Raw genomic sequence first — 19,669 nt, forward strand, 5'->3', positions numbered from 1 at the left:
GGGGGAAAAATTCTAATAGCATATCAATTTTTCATCTGAACAATAGTCCTCAGAATTACGTCTTCAGACTTGACAATGAATGCATCGTAACCCAAACCCACACATCTTAGCCCACACAATCCTGTGACATCACCAAGTACGCTGTAAAAAGACAGATGCTTTAAAGCCGAGGAATAAAAACTAAGACCCGCCTCGTAAGGTGGGGTTCTGCCTGATGAGCACTCTCTCTCAGGCAGGCAGTCCCGGGTGTGTGCCAGGGCCGTGGCTGGGAAGGTGGCGGCGGGCGGGGAAGCTGAGATGCCTTCCTGCTTCACGACAGCTGTGCTCGTGCCCGGAACTGTCTTCTGGCTCACCTAGCGAGCAGGGCCGCCTCTGCTCACGGGCCCAACCTGGTCTACACAAAACCCACAGGGTCTGGGTGCAGGAGGGGAGGTTCTGCTCCTGACTGCTGGCTCCCTAGGATCCTGGCGGTCGGGCAGCAGGGCACACCTGTGATGGAGCAGCTTCGGCGCCTCACCTCGCACACAGGGGTGAGACGACGTGCTGCTCACTGTAGTTTTACTCGGTATTATGTGCTCAGGGAAAGTCACAGTGCCTGGGCCAACTAGCCTGCAAGGAAGTATCGCAAATTCTAATCGAGATACTATCCAAGTTACCTCCGACTGAGGCAACAGGTCACACACTTCGTTCCACAGAACCTAACTGTTCCCAGTTATCTGACCCCAAGAGTCTTATTTTCAAGAAACACACATTGAGACGACTGTTCCAAAGACACAATCTGGAAGCCCTGCCTGTCTGCCTTCTCCATATCTACTTTTGAATGTTCATAGAAAATACAAGTTTCAGCACTCAAAATGAGGCAAAGCGCCGAACCGGTTTGGGTCAGTGGATAGAGCGTCGGCCTGCGGACTGAAGGGTCCCAGGTTCGATTCCGGTCAAGGGCATGTACCTTGGTTGCGGGCACATCCCCACTGGGGGGCGTGCAGGAGGCAGCTGATCGATGTTTCTCTCTCATCGATGTTTCTAACTCTCTATCCGTCTCCCTTCCTCTCTGCAAAATATCAATAAAATATATAGTTTTAAAAAAAGATTAAAAAAATATAATCAGGTTTAGCAAGAAAAATTAAGCAACTGTTAACTTGTATTAAAAGTGTGGCTCTACAAAAGACCACGTGCGGGCGCGCATGTACAGTGCGATTGAAACTTCATGGCCCATGCGCAGAAGTCAGTATTTTGTAGAAGAGCCACACTCAAGGGACCAAAAGCCACATGTGGCTCGCGAGCCGCAGTTTGCCGACCGCTGACCTAGGGGAAAGAGAAGGGCAGAGATGCTGGCATATTTGCTCTTATTCACACCACCAGAACACAGTTGTTCAAAGTCATATCACAGAGTACAAGCCCACATCCTCCTCCACGCAGACCACCAGCAACACGGGGCTAGGCTTGGGCTTAACTTCAACCTCCCTTCTATTATTACCCAGTCTCTGGAAAGAAACAGCAGAGCAGCCTGGTGTCATCAGCTAGGAGAGATAAGAAGAGCTCAGAAAAACTAATAGAAAAATCTCTTCCTGGATCACTGAGAACTGGCCCTTTTAAATCTGGCCTACACACCACCCACCAATGATTTATTCTTTATTTAGGGGGGGCGGGTAAAGTGGATGTCCTTGGTGTCAAAACTCACTATAAGCGGTATTCAGTTGCTCTCTACATGACAGAAATCCTCACTAGTGGTAAGACCAGGCTGAGCTAAGTTCTCGGAGTCATATATTAGCACTCTCCACCATTACTATTTCTTTTTTTTTTAATATATTTTATTGATTTTTTACAGAGAGGAAGGGAGAGGGATAGAGAGTTAGAAACATCGATGAGAGAGAAACATCGATCAGCTGCCTCCTGCACACCCCCTACTGGGGATGTGCCCACAACCAAGGTACATGCCCTTGATAGGAATCGAACCTGGGACCCTTCAGTCCGTAGGCCGATGCTCTATCTACAGAGCCAAACCGGTTAGGGCTCCACCATTACTATTTCTAGGCATTATAAACATGGCAGTCTCTATCATCGAGAGAACCGTGGAATTTTCAAATAACTATTATAAAAGAAAGACTACCAGCTGCATCTCACCTTTGGGTGACTCTAATTCCCTCTCCCCAAGTCTGTTCTCTCAGCCTTCCTCTGCAGCAGACACCATTAACCAGGAACGTGGCCACCCAACAAGAGGCCATACCTGCCCACCTCCGCAGCAGCAGGTACAGCCACATGAGTAAGTTCTCCCCAGTGGAACATGAGAAGTGACACATGCCCCTTTCCTGGCCTTGGCCTTGGCCTTGGAACACTGGCAGCCAGAAAGCACGACTGAAGACCAGGGAACACTATGGGATACAGATGGTAGGACCACCCACTGGTGACCCTGTGGACTAGAGCCCACTGACCCCAACACATGGGAGAGAAATAAATTTCTATCTTGTGTGAGACACTGGGGCCCTACAACAGCCATCTCATTTTTTAAAAACATGTTGCAGATACATGTTCAAGTTTGCCAAACATCTCTACATGGTATCAGATTTTTATATGTGACAATATCCCGGGTTTTAAAATCTGTTATAAACATAAGACCCTCTCAAAATAATACTAATAGTTTTCAATATGTAAAAGATAATTCTTGTAAAAGTGTGTCTTCTCAGAAAGTTGGGGGCAGAGATAAGAAGTGGAGAAAGATACAACAAGGTCAGAGGGAGGGAAAGGACAGCATGGGATCAGGGCAGGCCATAGACTTTTCGCCTGGTCACAAGGAGGTCCAAAGTCCAACTCTGTTTGCGAGCTGGGACACCTAACCTGAGTGTCCTGTTTCCTTATCAATGAAAACGAGATGATTAGGGACATCCAAAAAGGATGCCTCGTTCTTGTCACCAGGGCCATTGAGTGCAAAGTAGATGGCAATTTGCTGGGGCTCTCATACTCCACAAGACTTTTTTTCAAATGAAGAGTTCTATATTTCTTCCAACTGTTATGTCTAAAATTTCACAGACTTCAAGTCAAAGGTCCAAAGAAAGTTACCACTAAATAAGTAAATAACTGTGGCATTAATAATGAATAAATTATAGCATTTAGAGACTAGAATTGCTGCCCTGAAAAACTTGAGGTCAGACAAGAGTCCCCACGAACAACTTTTTATATGCCACAAATGAAATTCACTTAAGATAATACAAAATCTAATTAAACAAAATGAGATAATTTTCTGCAGTCCTTAAGTATTTCCCAAAAGAGTAAAAAATAAATAAATAAAAATAAAATTCTTTGTGTGTGTACATTTATGGAAAAGCAGTGAAACAGGTCATAAAATTTATCCAGCTGTTTTGTCACTGTTCCCATTTTAATGTAATGGTTCATACCATATTTAATATTTTTCTTGAAATTTCCTTTGAACATCATTTTGACCAACTGCTTTTATGGTTTATAATGTTAGAGGATTTTTTAAAAATTGGGTACATAAGCTTTTTAGAGGTTCACAGTTTTAGAGTTTTATCTTCCCCCAAAAAACTACGAATTGCTACTATTATTGTGAGAAAGCAAGCTCCTTTTAATCTTTGACATCTTTCCTTAGTGAATAAAACCTACGTAGACTATAACCACTAAAACACAGGGCTTCCTTCAGCTCTCACGCTGAGCAGTGAATAATGCAGACCATCACCTGACAACTTTCCATCAGGCAGGACCCACCCTCCAATACCAAAATGATAGGTTAGGCCTGTCCTGAAAATCACCACTCACCCAAAGGCCAGCTTTTGTAGGGCAGGTAGGAAAGAGGGCTGATTACATTAATTTCGCTGCATAGCCACAGAGGGGAAAGATGTCAAGAGCTAAACTACTGTGTGCAGTCTTTTAAGAACTGATTTTGCATATGCTGTGCCTCAAGGAATACTTAAACAATCCCTATGATCCACTGGTTGTTTGGAGCATCTTGCCAGAGGCCAACATGTAAACCGTGTTTTACCATGAGAAGCAAGTCCCAGCCTGTGACTCTGAGGTCATTCTAGCTCCCATTATCTTGTGTGGGAGACAGTGGCACACACTAATGGCGCAGTAAGTCCGGTCCAGGCCAGGCAGCAGCCGGGAACGGGTGCTGGCCCGGCTCCTCCGCAGCCCCACTGCATACCCTGTCCCCTGCTCTGGTATGAGCAGCGTGCTGCAGGCCTCACACCCTGCCTGGGTCTTACTCTGAAAACAGTTTAATTTATTAAAATCCTAATTCTAACTAATTATAAATTAAAATATTGCCCACATATTTTGGAAGCTAAGTTACTATCTGAAATTTAAAACAATGATAGGGTATTAGCTCTACAAAGGTTAAAACCAGTTTTGGAAAACTAGCAAACTGCTCTTCGGTAAGATAGTGACAAGCAAAATCCTTCTTGGCTTTTATGAATAAATTCATGGGTTTTCCCAAGAAACAACAAAACTGGTTTCAAAAGTAGACCTGTAATTGTCAGTAATATATCAGAAGCAGAAATACATATTATAAGAAAGAGTTTGGCCCATTTTTCATAGAACTTAAAATAGAGAAACGGAAATGCATAAACATAGAATTACTTTCAAAACCAAGAAGAGCCTTAATACGCACGCAGGCTTCCGACATAATACTTACTAGATCTAGTGCGGAGCCTCCACCAAGATATTCCATTATTATCCACAACTTAGTATCCTACAAAAACAAAAAAGAGAGAAATTACTTTAAAAATGAGCAAAACCAGAAAAAAAATAAGCTATAGGGTTTTTTTTTTTGTTATTTTGAAACCATAAAATTTAATAAATACATATATACCATCAAGGAAAATGTGCCCAGTAAGCTGTGGGCAAGAGGCCTGCTGTGTCAGAGGGGCTGCCATGTCTGGCCAGGCCCTGTACCAGACTCTTCCAGGCAGGTGACCAGACTTTCTGGACCAGCCATCTCTGAAGATGGGACAAGACGGGACCACAGGGGGCTCCACTCGTAAACAACCTCCGGCCATGACCCACAAGCACAGCAGGGTTTGAGATCCAGTCCCCAAAGTCGTTCAGTCCAGCAGCAGTCACACAGTCTCCCCCTGGGTGTCAGCCAGGTGCCCGGAGCACACAGTCCTAGGAGCAGGTCACTTCCTTTCTGTGGCCTGCAGCTGTGATGCAGGGACGGACCCTCATCCCTGTGAGTACAGAGAAAGGCAATGCTCCGAAGATGGGGTGGTGGGCTGGCCAGCTAGCCTGAGCTTCGCAGAGGGCAGCCATTTCAGACCCCCTGAGGCTGCTGTGCTCTCTCAGGGAGCTCCAGAAAAGGAGGCCCCTGCTGAACTAAGTCTGTGTCTGTGTCCACCTAGCTCCCCGCACCAGCGGGGTGAGGTGCCATTTGTGACTCTGTCTTTCCCTTTTCTCTCTCCTGAAACCATGCAGCTCCCATGACCTCCAGCATTCTCTTTTGAAACATAAATCCCAAACTGCTTCTCCCTTGAAAGCAAGCAAGCAAGCATCTGCACTGTTCTTCCCGTGTGGTGGTCAGGAAGACTCGGGCTTGGGAATGAGCCAGACCAGGGTTGGGATCCTGACCACTCCTTACAGCCTGAGGGGCCTGGGAAGGTATTTCCTCTCTAAGCTTCTGACCCATGCCCAGCTAAGTGCCAGAACAGAACAGCTGGTGAGATGAATAACCCGTAACAACACTGGTGGCAGGTAACCCTTCACTGATACTGTGGTGGCTGACCCATCGAGCGCTAGTGGTGTTCTGGCCTACTGCCTGGGAGCCATGTCCATGGGTATGCTTACATCAGCAAGATTCATTGCTGACTCAGTGTTTTATGGTAGCTTTCGTGTGCATCAAAACAGGGTAGAAAAACAAAACCTTTCCCAAGGCTCTTCAGTACCTTCAGGACAGAACTGTGCCTCTGACCCTCAGATCATCCCCAAGAAGGCCCCTCTGCCAGGTGCCATGGACTCCTGGTTCTAGTGAAAGGGCTCTGGCTTCTTGGACCATTTCACCTCAGCAGTTCCCTGTCAGGAAAACCCTCACCGGCCTCATATGCTGAACAGACTTTTGCTTTAGCACCTACTGGTCTGATTTCCATTTTAGATTTGCTTGTCTAAGCGCCAGGGGACCGTGCCAGGCACGCTCGAGCTCAGGAGGGCTACCTGTGGTGCTCTGCAGCCAAGGAAGGGTCAATCACACTGACTGCACTCACTCGGGGAGGCGCTGATGCCTGCTCTGCACTTGCAAAAAAAATCCCTTCTAAAATTTAAAACAAACCCTGACATCTGAAGTCAATTCTATCATATTCTAAATAGACAGTCCAAGTTTGACTGTATAGAGAACACTTACAAGCTTTTAAATGGCCTTGACTACTAATATGATGAAGACAATTTAAGTCTAGATTGCAAAAGGCACAGAAAGAAGCCTTAATGATGTGTTTGGAATCCACCTTATACATACAAAGATCTCACTTAACAACCACTCATCCAGTCAAGGGCACTTGCCTTGAACAGGCTCAATCACCTGCTGGTCCTGCTGGTCCTGACTTAAAGAGAACTTCCTATCAGAAAGAGTGATCTCCAACCTTCCTCTCTGTTCACAAATATGCCCAATGGCAGATCTCTCTAACACTGGCTACTAGAGAATGTTGTGTTGCTCCTTCCAAGCATTCCAAAAGCATCCTGTCTGATAGCTAGAAATAAACTATTCCAGGGAACGCCCAATACCATTTTTGATGACATGGGAAATTTAAATTGTTTTTCTATAAGGGAACTTGGATTTCTACTCTCATTCCCCTTTTTTACGGGGCTGTTTGACCCAGCTCCCATCTCTTTTATTATTTTATGGGCACTAAGGGCAAGTTTTCAAGAGCAAGATAAACTCTCAGCAGGTCTGTAATCTTCCTCACCTCACTCCCCACTGCAGGGAGCTGTGCAATAGGACACGCTGGGAACAGCCTTTGCTGACTCTGGAGATTCCAGTGTCACCACACTGCTTCCTGGAACAACAAGACACAAGTGACCACACCTTGTCTGCCATTCCAAAGTTCCATCCTGGGTTAGCCTAGCAAGCAACTAACTACCAAGGAAACAAAACAACCCTTTAAAGTACTATTTCTTCCTTTCAGAGATAAGTGACCCATTTCCAGTGTTGTCCTAATACCACAGGGGGCATTAGAGCAATAGCAGGACACTGGCAAACCACTGCTCTCCAGCTAAAAGGCTAAAGCCCCACCCTTTCATTGTAGAGACTCCGCCTTTCTGAAGAGGAAGATGCAGTAAAAAGACCAGCCGGTTTCTATTTTCATCCAGCTGCTTCCTGGTACCAGACATGCTGGGGTATATTATGTAAACATGAAGTCCACCAGATTCAAGGACACTTAGGAAAACAGCAGTAGGTCCTTTTTTCAGGCCACTGCATTTTAAGTACCTTAGCTAGGTCCTATGACTAATGTGTTTTTGTCCCCAATTCCATCAGCACCACTAATCCACTAATTGGGGAATAAAATGGAAATTGCATCTCGAAAGCTCCAGTGGCCACCGCCTCTTGCCTAGACTTGCTTTCCGACCTTACTGGGTGTGTCACTCACTCTTGCCGTGGAGAGCCGGCCAGTCCCCACTCACTCACGGCTGAGATGCCACAGGGCAGCTTTTCCCAGGGGCCAGCACCAGGAGGCAGCAGTAAGCAGGGTGAGTACCTGCCTTCCGCACAGGGAGCTTGCCTTCTAGAGCTGAAGACAACCTTCAACAATGCTTGACTCACTATAACTCACAAGTGGGAGCCATGAGAGTGTATAGCAGGGACCTGCCAGCTCACGTCAGAACCTGAATGACTGGGCAATGGGGTCAGGGGGGAAGTGGAGGGAGGGGACCAGGGGGAGAAACGCAGGTCAGCAGCCAGGTGGCAGGAGTGAAGCTGCAAGGCAGGAAGAGGCAGCATCAAAGACCTAATGGAAAGAGGGCACAAGGAGGGGCGGGTGGAGAGTGACAGAGAAAGACCAATCTTGTAGTAGCTGGGGGTAAACATGTCAGACTTTCTCCCAAGTCATTGAAGGGTACCAAAGCAATGCTCGTTTGGCAAGCACTCAATGTGTGTGGAAAAGGGGCTGGAAATAGTTAAAGGCTCATGTACGGTCTGGGGAGAGGTGAAGGCAAAGGTGAGTGTGACATCATCTGGAGAGGCTTGGGAGGCAGAAATGACAGGACTGGGTGGTGCGCAAGGAGGTCAAAGTGACTTCGGCTTTGGCCTCACTTTAATGAACACCTGGCAGTGCCATCTACTGACAGGAAGCCCAGGGGAAGCAGGTACGGGGCACAATTCGAGCGGTTTGACATAAAGGTGTCCACCCAACATTATAGTGAGTCCATCTCTTTTATCTTTAGAAACAACAACAAACTCCTGGTTTAAAAACATCTGAGAGCTTCTACCAAATTCTATCATGACTTCCAAACTCCGGCTTGGTGAACTAGTGCCCTTCATAAGCTGTACCCTCTGTCTCCCCACCTCACTTCCACATGCTCTACTCCACACCCCCAGAACGCACCCAGTCCAACCCCTACAGGTTTCTGCACAGGGGCTCTCTCTGCTGGACTCCCTGCACGTCCAGCTCACAGGGCAGCTCCCTGAGGAGACCGATTCAGGGTACCATCGCCCTCCTTCATTCTCCACACCCAAGCACTGTCCTCACCTTCCTCTCGCCTCAGAGAGAGGGTCATCTCACCCTCCACCCAGGAATGGCTTGCAGCTACATCAGTGTTTCCCATCCTTGACCTGACACGTGGGGAACAATTCTCTCTGTGGGCACTGCCTGGTGCCTATAGAGTCTAGCAGCATCCCTAGCTCTCTACCCACTAGGTGCCAGTACCACGGCTCCAGTTCTGTTGACCAAAAGGTACTCAGACACTTCCGATGGCCTCGAAGAGCCAAAATCACCCTCATTGCAAACCACTGCACTGTATGATCAAGTGCTACTATACCAGAAGCACTGGCGAATAATTCCCTCCTCATTCCAGCCGAGTCAGTTTGCATATAGGAACCCTGAAACCTCCAGCTAGAAGACTGTCACTTACTTACATGAGACACCCAAGCTTTGGATTCCTCAGCCCTAAAAAAAATGGTAATAATCTCCATGTTTCTAAACCTCACAGTTCAATTGACAATAAAATGAGATAATGAATGTAAAATCACTCTGCAAAGTTCGAAGTACTAAACATATGCAAAGTGCTATTAGCTTATCAACATCATCACCCATAAATGCCTTAAAATAACCTGCAGAAACCGAATCAGCCCAATTAACAAGACCAAATAGTATTTCTCTGCATGGGAGTGTCTGAGGAAAATAAAATCTGGAACAATGATTCATACCCATTCTATACTGGAATTAAAAAAGAATTACTGCTCTCCCAGCCTTGGGGTAAGAGTGTCTGAAAAGGATAGTCTGGTCAAAGAGACACTTGGCCTGTTCTCAGTGACCAGATGAGCATGCTGTCCCTGCCCTGATGTGCAAGCACGGCCCCCATAAACCTCACAAATGGTGACCTGTGAGGCACTCTAAGAGAAATAAATCAGAAGAGTTCTTAAAACAAGAATAATTTTAATCAGAATAATTTCATTTTTTAAAAATTACCTCAACGTAAATCATGAATTTTCCTGTAATATAATTTTCCCATATGGGGAAAGAAAATGGCTTATTTAATTCGGGAATCAAAATGTAAAAGGTACCCACAGAGGGAAGACCAATGAAGACACTGAGAGAATGTATCCACCTGCAAGCCAGGAGGAGAGGCCTGAGAGGAAACCACCAGGACTTATCTCAAACTTCTAACCTCCAGGTTTGTGGGGAAATGAATTTCTGTTGTTCAAGCCATGCCGTTTGTGGTACTTCGTTATGGCAGAAAATAAGGACAGCCATCAATCCGTAAGTGGAAAACAATGGCATCTCAAGGAGTTCATCTTTCTCTTATTGTAAGGTTGAACACTTTTATATATTGGAGAGTCATGTTTATTTTCTATGAACCCTTAACTCATTTTCTTTGTCCATTTCTTTTACTGTGTTACAGACCTTTGTTAAAAACAGGAGCTTCTAACATTAAGAAAATTAGCCTTCTGCAACATGATCTGCAAACACAGCATTTTCCTCATTTGTCTTTGGGTTTTGCTTTTGGTAGTTTTTGCTTGCAGAAGTTAATTTAATGGTGACACATCAATAATGACGCCACTTATACGCAACCTGAACTGTTGGCAACTGCTTCTTAAGAACCTGTGCTGGTGACTGAAAATGGGGCTCCCTTTTCAGGGGGAAGGGGGTTTGACAGACAACAACAGATGACAGGAAGGTTAGAACAAGGTAAACAAGACAGGTTAAGATTCCACAGTTAGCAAGATTTTTTTACACAGAAATTCTAAAATGAAGTTAAGTCCACTTTGCATCTACACTGAATCATCTAAAGTACAGCAGGTTTTATTAAAATACGAGTGGCCCGGTGCACGGATTCGTGCACATTGAAAGGACATTAGCTAGAATGCCTGGGGCGGCGCCACAGCTTGAAGGGAGTCTGCGCAGTGAGTGGGGTCCCTCTGGCAGGTGGGGTCCCTCAGCCTGGCCTGTGGGATCGGGCCAAAACCGGCTCTTGGACATCCCCCAAGGGGTCCCGGAGTATGAGAGGGCACTCTGCAAAGTTGCTGTCGTACAGGGTGTGGAACGCAAATGCAAGTGTGCAGTAAACCAGATTCGGGAATCGCAAGGCCCCGCGAGGAATTGGGCTCCCTCCTCTCTGGTTCCAGGATGTGTCACCTGAGAACCATGCGTCACCCGAGAACCACCACTGCCAAGTCACTGCAGCTCAGCAGCTCCTGCATTGAGCATCTGCCCCCTGGTGGTCAGTGCGCATCATAGGTACCGGCTGGTCGACCGGCCTTTTATATATATAGATAGGTAGGTGGGGTAAGACTTCCTTAACAATATGTTTTTTAAAGCAAAGATACTTTTTTGTTAAGATGTGGGCATGAACAAAGAATGTTGAGACAGGATTTGAATCCTGCCTCTGACCCTTACCAGCTCTCTGACCCTGAGACCAGTCCCTCAGAGACTCCCTGACATCACAGCCTTCCAATTGTATTCAAGGTACAGAACATGGTTCCTGACTTCAAAAAACTTGTTTCCCTGTCTCACTGATGCTACCATTTCTTAAATAATTTAGACAGCTACTATGCACACGGTGTATATCTAGACTCTGACTTTAAAAAACTTTTCACAATAGAAAAAGTGGACAAATAACTACAATCAGACAGCCTGCAGTGGGTGCCACAAGAGAGATACAAAGTGCCATGGGTGTTCAGAGAGGCCCATCTGAACGGAACGAGGAGAAGGCTTCCATGAGGCTCTAGGAGAGAAGTGGTATTTGAGCTGCACCTTGAAGAACTAAGACAGACAAACTGGGGCAGGGTGACAGGGGTGTTTCTGGCAGACACCTGGGGATGGTCAAGGAATAAAGTGATCCTATTCAGCTAAGCAGGTGAGAATAATGCCAGCTGGTGGAGTTTCAGCTTAACTTAATAAGCAATGGGGAATCACAACTTTCAGACAGGAGGATAAGTAACCAGCAACTACCTGCAGACAGAATGAATGAGCAGGTCAGGGCGGGCGAGACCTGGAGACACTCTAGAAGTGGCGCTGGTGAGTGTTTCCGCTAGTCTGAGCCGCAGTGAGGACTTCAGGAATACAGATAGGAAGGTCAGAAAGAGGACAACCAGGTGGACAGGGGAGGGAAGCAGAGATGGCTCTTTGTACTTTTCCAATATTGATGGGACAGTCTGGTAGATACACCAGAGTAACAGTTGAAAATACGGTTTTGGAGTCTGGGAGAGAAGTTGGAACCAGCACAGAGATGGTCATTGATACAGTGAAATTTAGTGTGTGGGGACCCACTGGGAGCCCTTTGGGTTAGTATGAAAATTATTCTAAGCTGAAAACATTTTCTATTTAACAGATGCAAAAAGAAGCCTGCTAGGACCTTCCCTTATCTGACTAAAGCAGCAATTTCTGGGAGGCGAGGCTGCATAAAGCCCCTCTTTGGGGTGGGCCTACTCTCAGGAGGAAGAACAGAATAAACCTACCATAAGTCCCCCGGGCCTGAAGGAGGAAGCAGAACCTCTCCTATCTGTAGAGACAACAGCACATATTTTCTTATCTGCTGTAAAATCCCATTTGTCTTTCCTAAAGAAAAACATTTGTCCTTCCCCTCCCTTTTCCTTAATTAGGATATAAGCCTCTATCATTTAATGAGTATGCACACTTATAAACTTTTTTCCTGTTAATCTTTTGTCATTTTAATTTACAGACCCCCCTAGTCAAAAAGAGGGTAGAGGAAAAGTTGTTTTCCTTTCTAAGAAGTGATATACAGCAATATTTTTAAGTGAAGGGGTGCTCAGAATATACAAGTATGGGCAAAAGTAGGTTTACAGTGTATGTGAAAGTTTATTCTTGTATTATTATTTATTCGTGTATTATGTATTTTTTTTTCCTATAAGAACAACTGCAAGCCTATTTTTGCCCACCCCTGTATGTGAGTCATTCCAGGTAAATAAAGGTCAGTCCCTATCATTTTACTAATCCTTAGATAATAAGATGATCCCACAAGCATAGGAGAACATTAAATCCCTTTGAGTCACTTTCCATTGGCTACCCTACTTCTCAAGTGCATTTTGAACTTGCGTGTTATCTCAGCAACACAACTGAAGGCTGGCTGAGGAGGAATGACACAACAGCTGTGGGTCTGTAACGGGCTCCAATAGGGAAGAAGGCCTTACATTTAAAAAACAGAATTTCTGTGGAAAATGATTTGTCAATACTATCTGAAGAGACAGTGGGGAGTGAAGGAGTGACGTGGGGACCCAGCACAGGTCTGATGCACAGGGCACGGACTGCAGCACAGAAAGCCTGTGACTGGCCTGGCTGGAGCAGGAGAGGAGGCGCATGCTGTGGTGGACCTTTTGTGTGTTAAGCACATTGCTGGTGCCCACGTACACACATTATTTCCACTAGTGCTCACCACATCCTATGAGGCAGCTGCAGTAGGCCCAGGCCCTAAAAAATGAGCCAGAAGAGTAAAGGAACTTGCAGGTCCAAGAATGCAGCAGGTCCTAAAGCCTTCAGCCGGCCTCACCACCTTTCATCCCATTAGCACACCCCTTCTCTGCTCACCCCAAAGCAATCCTGAGGCACACAATGGAAGGAGAATAATTCCGAACACCAAGGATAAGCGCACTGATGAGGAAAGGGGTGGGGACAGGAGATCTCAGGCTTCCCTCTCTCTTCCCAGGCCCTGAGAGGAGAACAAAGGCAAGGAAAGTCTTCTAGTGTTGGAAACAAGTGTGAAATGGGAGAAAGGGCACTATACACAATTAAAAATAAGGTTGTACAATAAGACCTGAAACAGTACAAAGGGAAACAAGGCAAGTGTAAATTATTGGATCAAAGCCTTAGCGCAAACAAAAAAAATCAAAACATGATGTTGGAAACACTACATACACCAGAAACTACAGAAAAAAGCCAAAGGAAAACTTACAGCACTATGTATTCCTATTACCAAGCCGAAAAAGGAAAAAAATTAAATGTTCAATACAAAAGTTAGGAAGAAGACAGAAGCCTAAGGAAAGGAACCAACCTAAGGAAAGTAAGGAAAAGAATAAAGATAAAGATACATGTATAATTAATAGAAAATATTAGAATAAGCAATAATATACATTAATTTTAAAAATAATAACCTCCAATGTCTGTAATCGAGAACAAAATACCAAACACACTAATTTGCAAGTATAGCAAAAAAAAAAAAAAAGAATATTATTACAGAGAGGAAAAAAATTTTAAATGCAAACAGACTGCAATATTTTATGATAGTAAATTTGAAAATCCAGAATCAAACAGATAATTTCTTTGTAATTTATAAATTAAAATTTACTCAGAAAGAACAAGAACTATGGGTAAGGAAAGTGATCAATAAACCGCTTCTGTATAAAGATAGACAAACGAACAGACAGCTAGAAGTTCAAATGATTTTGTCCTTGAATGAAACAGAATATTCTAGCAACTATCCTGACGCATGGGACTTTTCATGACATCACAACATAATACTTACACCTGGAAAAGGTCCAGAAGGAGGTGGAGGAGGTTCCTGCTAAGGAATGGACAGAACTCCCAGGAAGAGGGAGGGTATGGTATTATAGCAACCAGTGCTTTTCTATGTGCAGGGACGCAGGGCTGCCTGGGCACAAAGAGGGTTATTTCTAGAGAAGAAAAAGGTGCTTTTGGAAATGAACTTTATGTGTGAGAGTCTCTGTACAGGTAACATTTTCTCATCTGACTTTCTAATACCACCTGTCCCCTCCCCCCACCCCCATAACTCTCAGGATTTGCTCAGCACAGCACAGCCTGGTCTGCAGTGTTTTCAGGCCTGAACTTGCCTTGGTATCTGTACTCCTTAACAACCAGTCAGCCTTGGTTTGGCAGAAACCTGAAAGGACAGGAAGAGAGGTCAACTCTCACTTTCTTGCAGGAGAACTGCTGTCCTCCCAGGCCATCTTCCATCCCCTCTGATCACCAGGGGCCACTCAGCTGTGACCCAGTGTTGGGTGGCGACACGCACTGAAGGAGGGGAGGGCTGAGTCCTCCACAGGACTAGGGACAGCCACATTCTCCTTCACAATGGGTGGCCCCAGAATTTCTAGTGTCTTCCTGCTGGTCAAGTAGGTGGAGTCCCCACCACCATTTTGCATCCATGCAATGCAGTGGCACCTCACAAATTACTAAATACCTTCATAGAGAGTATTTCATTTGATGCAATCATACTGTCTACTTAGGTAATCTCATATACATATACATACATATTTATACTTTTTTTTTTTTTTCAGAGAAAGGGAGAGGGAGAGATAGAAACGTCAATGATGAGAGAATCACTGATCAGCTGCTTCCTGCATGCCCCCTACTGGGGATCGAGCCCACAACCCAGGCATGTGCCCTGACCAGGAATTGAACCGTGACCTTCTGTTCATGGGTCGAAACTTAACCACTGAACTACACCCAGCTGGACTTCTTAACATTTTACAAATTAAGATACCTAGTCAACAGGAAGAAAGGAGAGCAACTGGGACTCAAATTCAGATATTCTGACACTGAGTCAGAAACCTAAGCCAGAATCACAATAAAAAAATCATGACCTCTAAGCAATTTCTAAAGAATTCCAGTGAGGAAAATACATTCTAATGTAACTATTCTTAACATTTAACTGTTTCAGAAATCAAGGAACTCTAATCTGACTGCTAAAAAGTGCATCAATTTACAAAACATATGTCTATAATTTGAGGGATTCACACACAACCCTCCATCATGCCCCGTTTAAGAATTATTGTCCTAATGTCCTTTAATAAATTGGAAAGAACACTGGGCATTCCCTATAAAGCTCTTCTTGGGGCATAAGTCACAGGATTGTCTCTTCTGGTAAAGATGACCTTGTAACTGTGTGCTTACGTGTTCATGGATTTTAGTATTAAACTCTCCCCAATGGGTACAGATATTCCTCTCTTCCATCAGCATAGAATTGACACAACACAGCAATAAATCTATTAATGGGAAGTTTCTGTGCTGAATGCTGGTAGACATTAAGATGAATAAAATCACTGCTTAAACTTACGGACGCTCACAAGGTTATCAGGGAAATACACTCACATATAATCTAAATCTGAGGGGAAAGAAGTAACAAAGAGAAGCATGAAAAAAGTACCCTGGGAGGTAAAAGAATGCTTTTTCTTTCCTCCCTTGTATCTATCCTCATTAAAGAGCAAACATCAGTAAATGATTACAAACCACCAAATCGAGCAAGTTCTATGCCATAAATCTTGCTACGAAGTTAACAATACGCTCTTTCTGCAGAAGTGAAACATTTCAGTAATTACAACTTATCCTCTGACAGATGATCTCAATGGTCCTTATGCAGCATGTCAGAAATACCTACTACAAAACAATAAAACCAAAGTGATTATTGAGGACTTAGCATTGATTCTTTGATGAAGACTCAGCCCAAAGAGATCAGGTAAGACCAAGTCAGAGGGTGAGTGTGGTGAGAAAGAATAAAGACTTCATTGTGTTTTACAGATTTTTAAAGAGGTGCCTTTAATATTAACAATGTATGGAATTGGTAGATTCACCAAAAACAAATGATGTGTTTCAATGCACGGGTGGCAAATTCCTATTCACACCATGACTGCCTTGTGTAGCGTTTGGTCTAAAGGCAAACAGCTTCCAAAGGGAGTTTTCAATATGCATGTCTGCTCAATGCTTGACTGTACTGAGGAAATGTTTCTGCTCCTTGAACCCTCTGCTTCTCTTCCAACACTGTGGCCACTTTCTAATGTTTTATTTTCTGCACAGGTGTATTTACAGTGAACAGTTAGATACATGCACATGTTCTCAATTTATAATCAGACATGCAAATCCCAGGTGCCCAGGGTCCAGCACTTAGCAAACCATGGTCCGTCAGCAGTGGGCATGACGTGTTACTGACAGGAACGATTCAATAAAGGGCTTGGCTCCCACAGTCCATTGTTCTTACTTTGAAGCAAATGACTTTATTTACCCAAAGACCTAAATGTCATGCTTGCTGCATAATCTACTGGACAGGAGAAAGTTCACTCATCTCACTAGGAACCAGTCTTCTCTTTAATTACATACCACACAGCCACTCATTACATAACCTCGATAAGATTTGTGATGTCATATACTATACCATTTTTTAAAAATTTACTCAGAGATACAGAAGTTTTAGGGGAGGAAGGCCTTGGCATAATTAGCTCTCAGCTGTGTTTAGCTACTCCAAACAGGTTTAAATATGCAGAACATGTATGATGAGACAAAGAGAACTAGAAATACAGTAAATACTTCTTTTAAACTATAGGTAACAGCCAGAAAATAGAGCTGGGTTTCTTTTTGAAGAAGTAAAATATTTAGCCTATTGAAATTTTAATTCATTCAACTTTTGGGGTAGAAAAACATACACTGGAGCTGCCAAATGTCTTCAGGGACTTTCAATTACACTGGGACAGTGTGTTCGGGAGAGAGAAAGGAATCCACAGTCCCCATCCTCAGAAACATTTCAAAGCAGATCTTTTATATTATCGTTGGCACTGGGCCTACAATTTTTTTCCCATGATTGATTGCAAAATAAAATGTATTCCCTTATGATTTCAGAGTAAGATTTACTTGCAGATTTGTTTAGTCCACCCCCCAAAAAAGGAAATGGTTCTGCTTTTATCCAGTCACCCTGGAGTCTGACACCATGGACTTCATGTATCTTTTCTATTTTTCCCAGTAACATAAGGACAGTTACTTGCATAGTAAAAATCACTCCCGGGAAAGCAGATGTGCTTCTCCCTCTCCCAGAAGTTGCAGCTGGCCGAGGCCAATGCGGAATGCAGCAGATGACTTCCAAATGGTAGAGGAAGCCTTGGAGGGAGGCTGCCACTGTGTGGGTGCATGTGGAAGAGGAGGGGAGTTCTGCTGTTCCAACCAAGAGCCCAGATGAGCACCCATTAGTGCAGGGAAATGACGACTCTGCCAGCGGAGGCACCGGAAGCACCAGACATCCTCTCTCAAATCTGGCATCAACCAGTCTGAGCTGCAAACCTTGACAAGTGCTAGAGAACATTGTTAAGATCCTTAAGCCACAAGGATAAAGCTTTTGTTTACTGCTCAGAGAAAGGAAATTCTCATGGAGAAAAGAAGGCGCACCACCATGTCAAACGAAGGCATGAGGCTACTGTGCAAGGGAAAAGCTATCCTCCCACTGTTGCGGGACCAGTGACAGGCTGTTGCTGCCGGTTCTCTGTGCAACCAGAAACCCAGGACTAAAACAAGTCAGCATCTCTCAGCCGGGCTCTGCCCTGGGCCAGCATCAGTGGTCTCCTCTGGGTGCAGACCAACAATTTGGTCCTTCTTAAAGAATGCCTCCCCCTCCACAAAATAAAAAACCCAATTTGTAAACAACTGGGAAATTACCACGCAAAGGAGGTTTCAAAGAGCTGTGCATGTGATCATGTTTATTAAAATGTACATAAATTCTTTCTTTTCAGAGACTCTTACTATATTCATGTCCTTAAAAAGAATCATAAACCCAAAACCCATTTTCTTTAGAGCAGAGTAGATTAATTGAAGACAATACATAGTGGAAATAGAAATAAGCATGGCAACTAGACAGTTATTTGGAAGTAGCTCTGAAATCAGAATAAGCCAAAAACCTAAGAAAACAACCCAAAGGAATCACACAACAGATGATAAAATGGACAAATCATCTCATTTCCTGGCACTCATTCCACTCTCCTTTCCAAGTTTTAATATACTTAGAGTCTAACAATCTTAGTCGAGCATTTCTAGAAGCAACAAGTATATTCCAGATTCCTCCCAACTCCACCAGACAGATTCTGGCACAGGCCCAGGGAGCGAGCGAGCCCCACGTGAAAGCCTTCCTATCTGCCAGGCTGTTCCTCGCCATCTCCTCGGCCCACAGCACTCTTCCTCCAAACAGCCAGGCTGCTTCCTGCCTTCGTTCTTGGGTCTTGGCTCAGAGCCATCTCCCGGGGAGACCACCCAACCACTGCAGCCCCGTCCCCTACAGCACTTGCTGGGTCAGATCCCCCATGTGTTCTGTATATTGGTTTGCAGTCTCCCACCTTGAGGACCATCAACAAAATTCTTTTTGTATTACTTCTTTTTCCCACACCTACCATACTAACTTTTATGTCCACTTATTTTACTTTCCATGCCACAAAGACAGCAAAGATGCCCCACAAATTAGAGGCTAAAACCTAATTTCTCAGTCTCATATTGTTCACTTCAAATTATGGGCCACGGTCTTTGAGTCACTGAATTAAGTGCTCCAGAGATACAGGTGGGGGTCCTACTGGCTAGCTCAGGGAGGCAGCTCTACGCACACACCCAGCAGGCCCCTGCTGGCCTTTGCCTCTAAACCCACGCAAACCCTACCCCCCGCCTTGCCTGGTGTGTGTCCTCCATTTGGAGGAAAGGCGAGAAGGAGGCTTTTCCCCCCATCCCTAGAGCTGAGGTGAGTGGATGACAAGATATGTAGAAAAACTGGCACTGTGATGGGCCCAAAAACAGGTGCTGAACCTGGGTCACTCTGACTTCTCCTAAAGTCATCTCCACCCCTCAATTACACCAACAAGAACAATCAAGGGAAACAAGCTGTGCAGAGGCTGAAAGGCCAGAGTGGTAGGTGGTGTGTCAGAGCCTGTAAGGACACAGAACCTGTGCCAACAACGTGGGAGAAGGTTTATCGCTCCCTTCCCGCACCGTCTCCCCACCTCCTTCAAAGGGACAGTGGGGACCACCTGCAGCAGCCAACCTGCCTGAGTTCTCCTGCCTGGGGAGTCCCAGGAGCAACGTTAACAAAAAGGGGAGGGAAAGCAGGATGTGGGAGCCACTAAGGCAGTGGTTCTCAACCTTCCTAATGCCGCGACCCTTTAATACAGTTCCTCACGTTGTGGTGACCCCCAATTTCATTGTTACAAATGGAATATAATTAAAGCATAGTGATTAATCACAAAAACAATATGTAATTATATATGTGTTTTCCGATGGTCTTAGGTGACCCCTGTGAAAGGGTCGTT

At 44.7% G+C, this 19,669-nt stretch overlaps 1 protein-coding gene across 2 annotated transcripts in view; it reads right to left on the minus strand.

Moving 5' to 3' along the window:
- The window catches only part of STK24 (serine/threonine kinase 24), a 56,448-nt gene that overhangs the window by 22,514 nt on the left and 14,265 nt on the right, over positions 1-19,669 (minus strand). For both annotated transcript variants that reach the window (XM_005883628.2, XM_014531213.1), the window contains exon 3: positions 4,646-4,702. In XM_005883628.2, the coding sequence (XP_005883690.1) occupies positions 4,646-4,702 (57 nt within the window). The remainder of the gene's footprint in view (positions 1-4,645; positions 4,703-19,669) is intronic.

Source organism: Myotis brandtii, unplaced genomic scaffold, assembly GCF_000412655.1.
Source record: "Myotis brandtii unplaced genomic scaffold, ASM41265v1 scaffold796, whole genome shotgun sequence".
Lineage (NCBI taxonomy): Eukaryota > Metazoa > Chordata > Mammalia > Chiroptera > Vespertilionidae > Myotis > Myotis brandtii.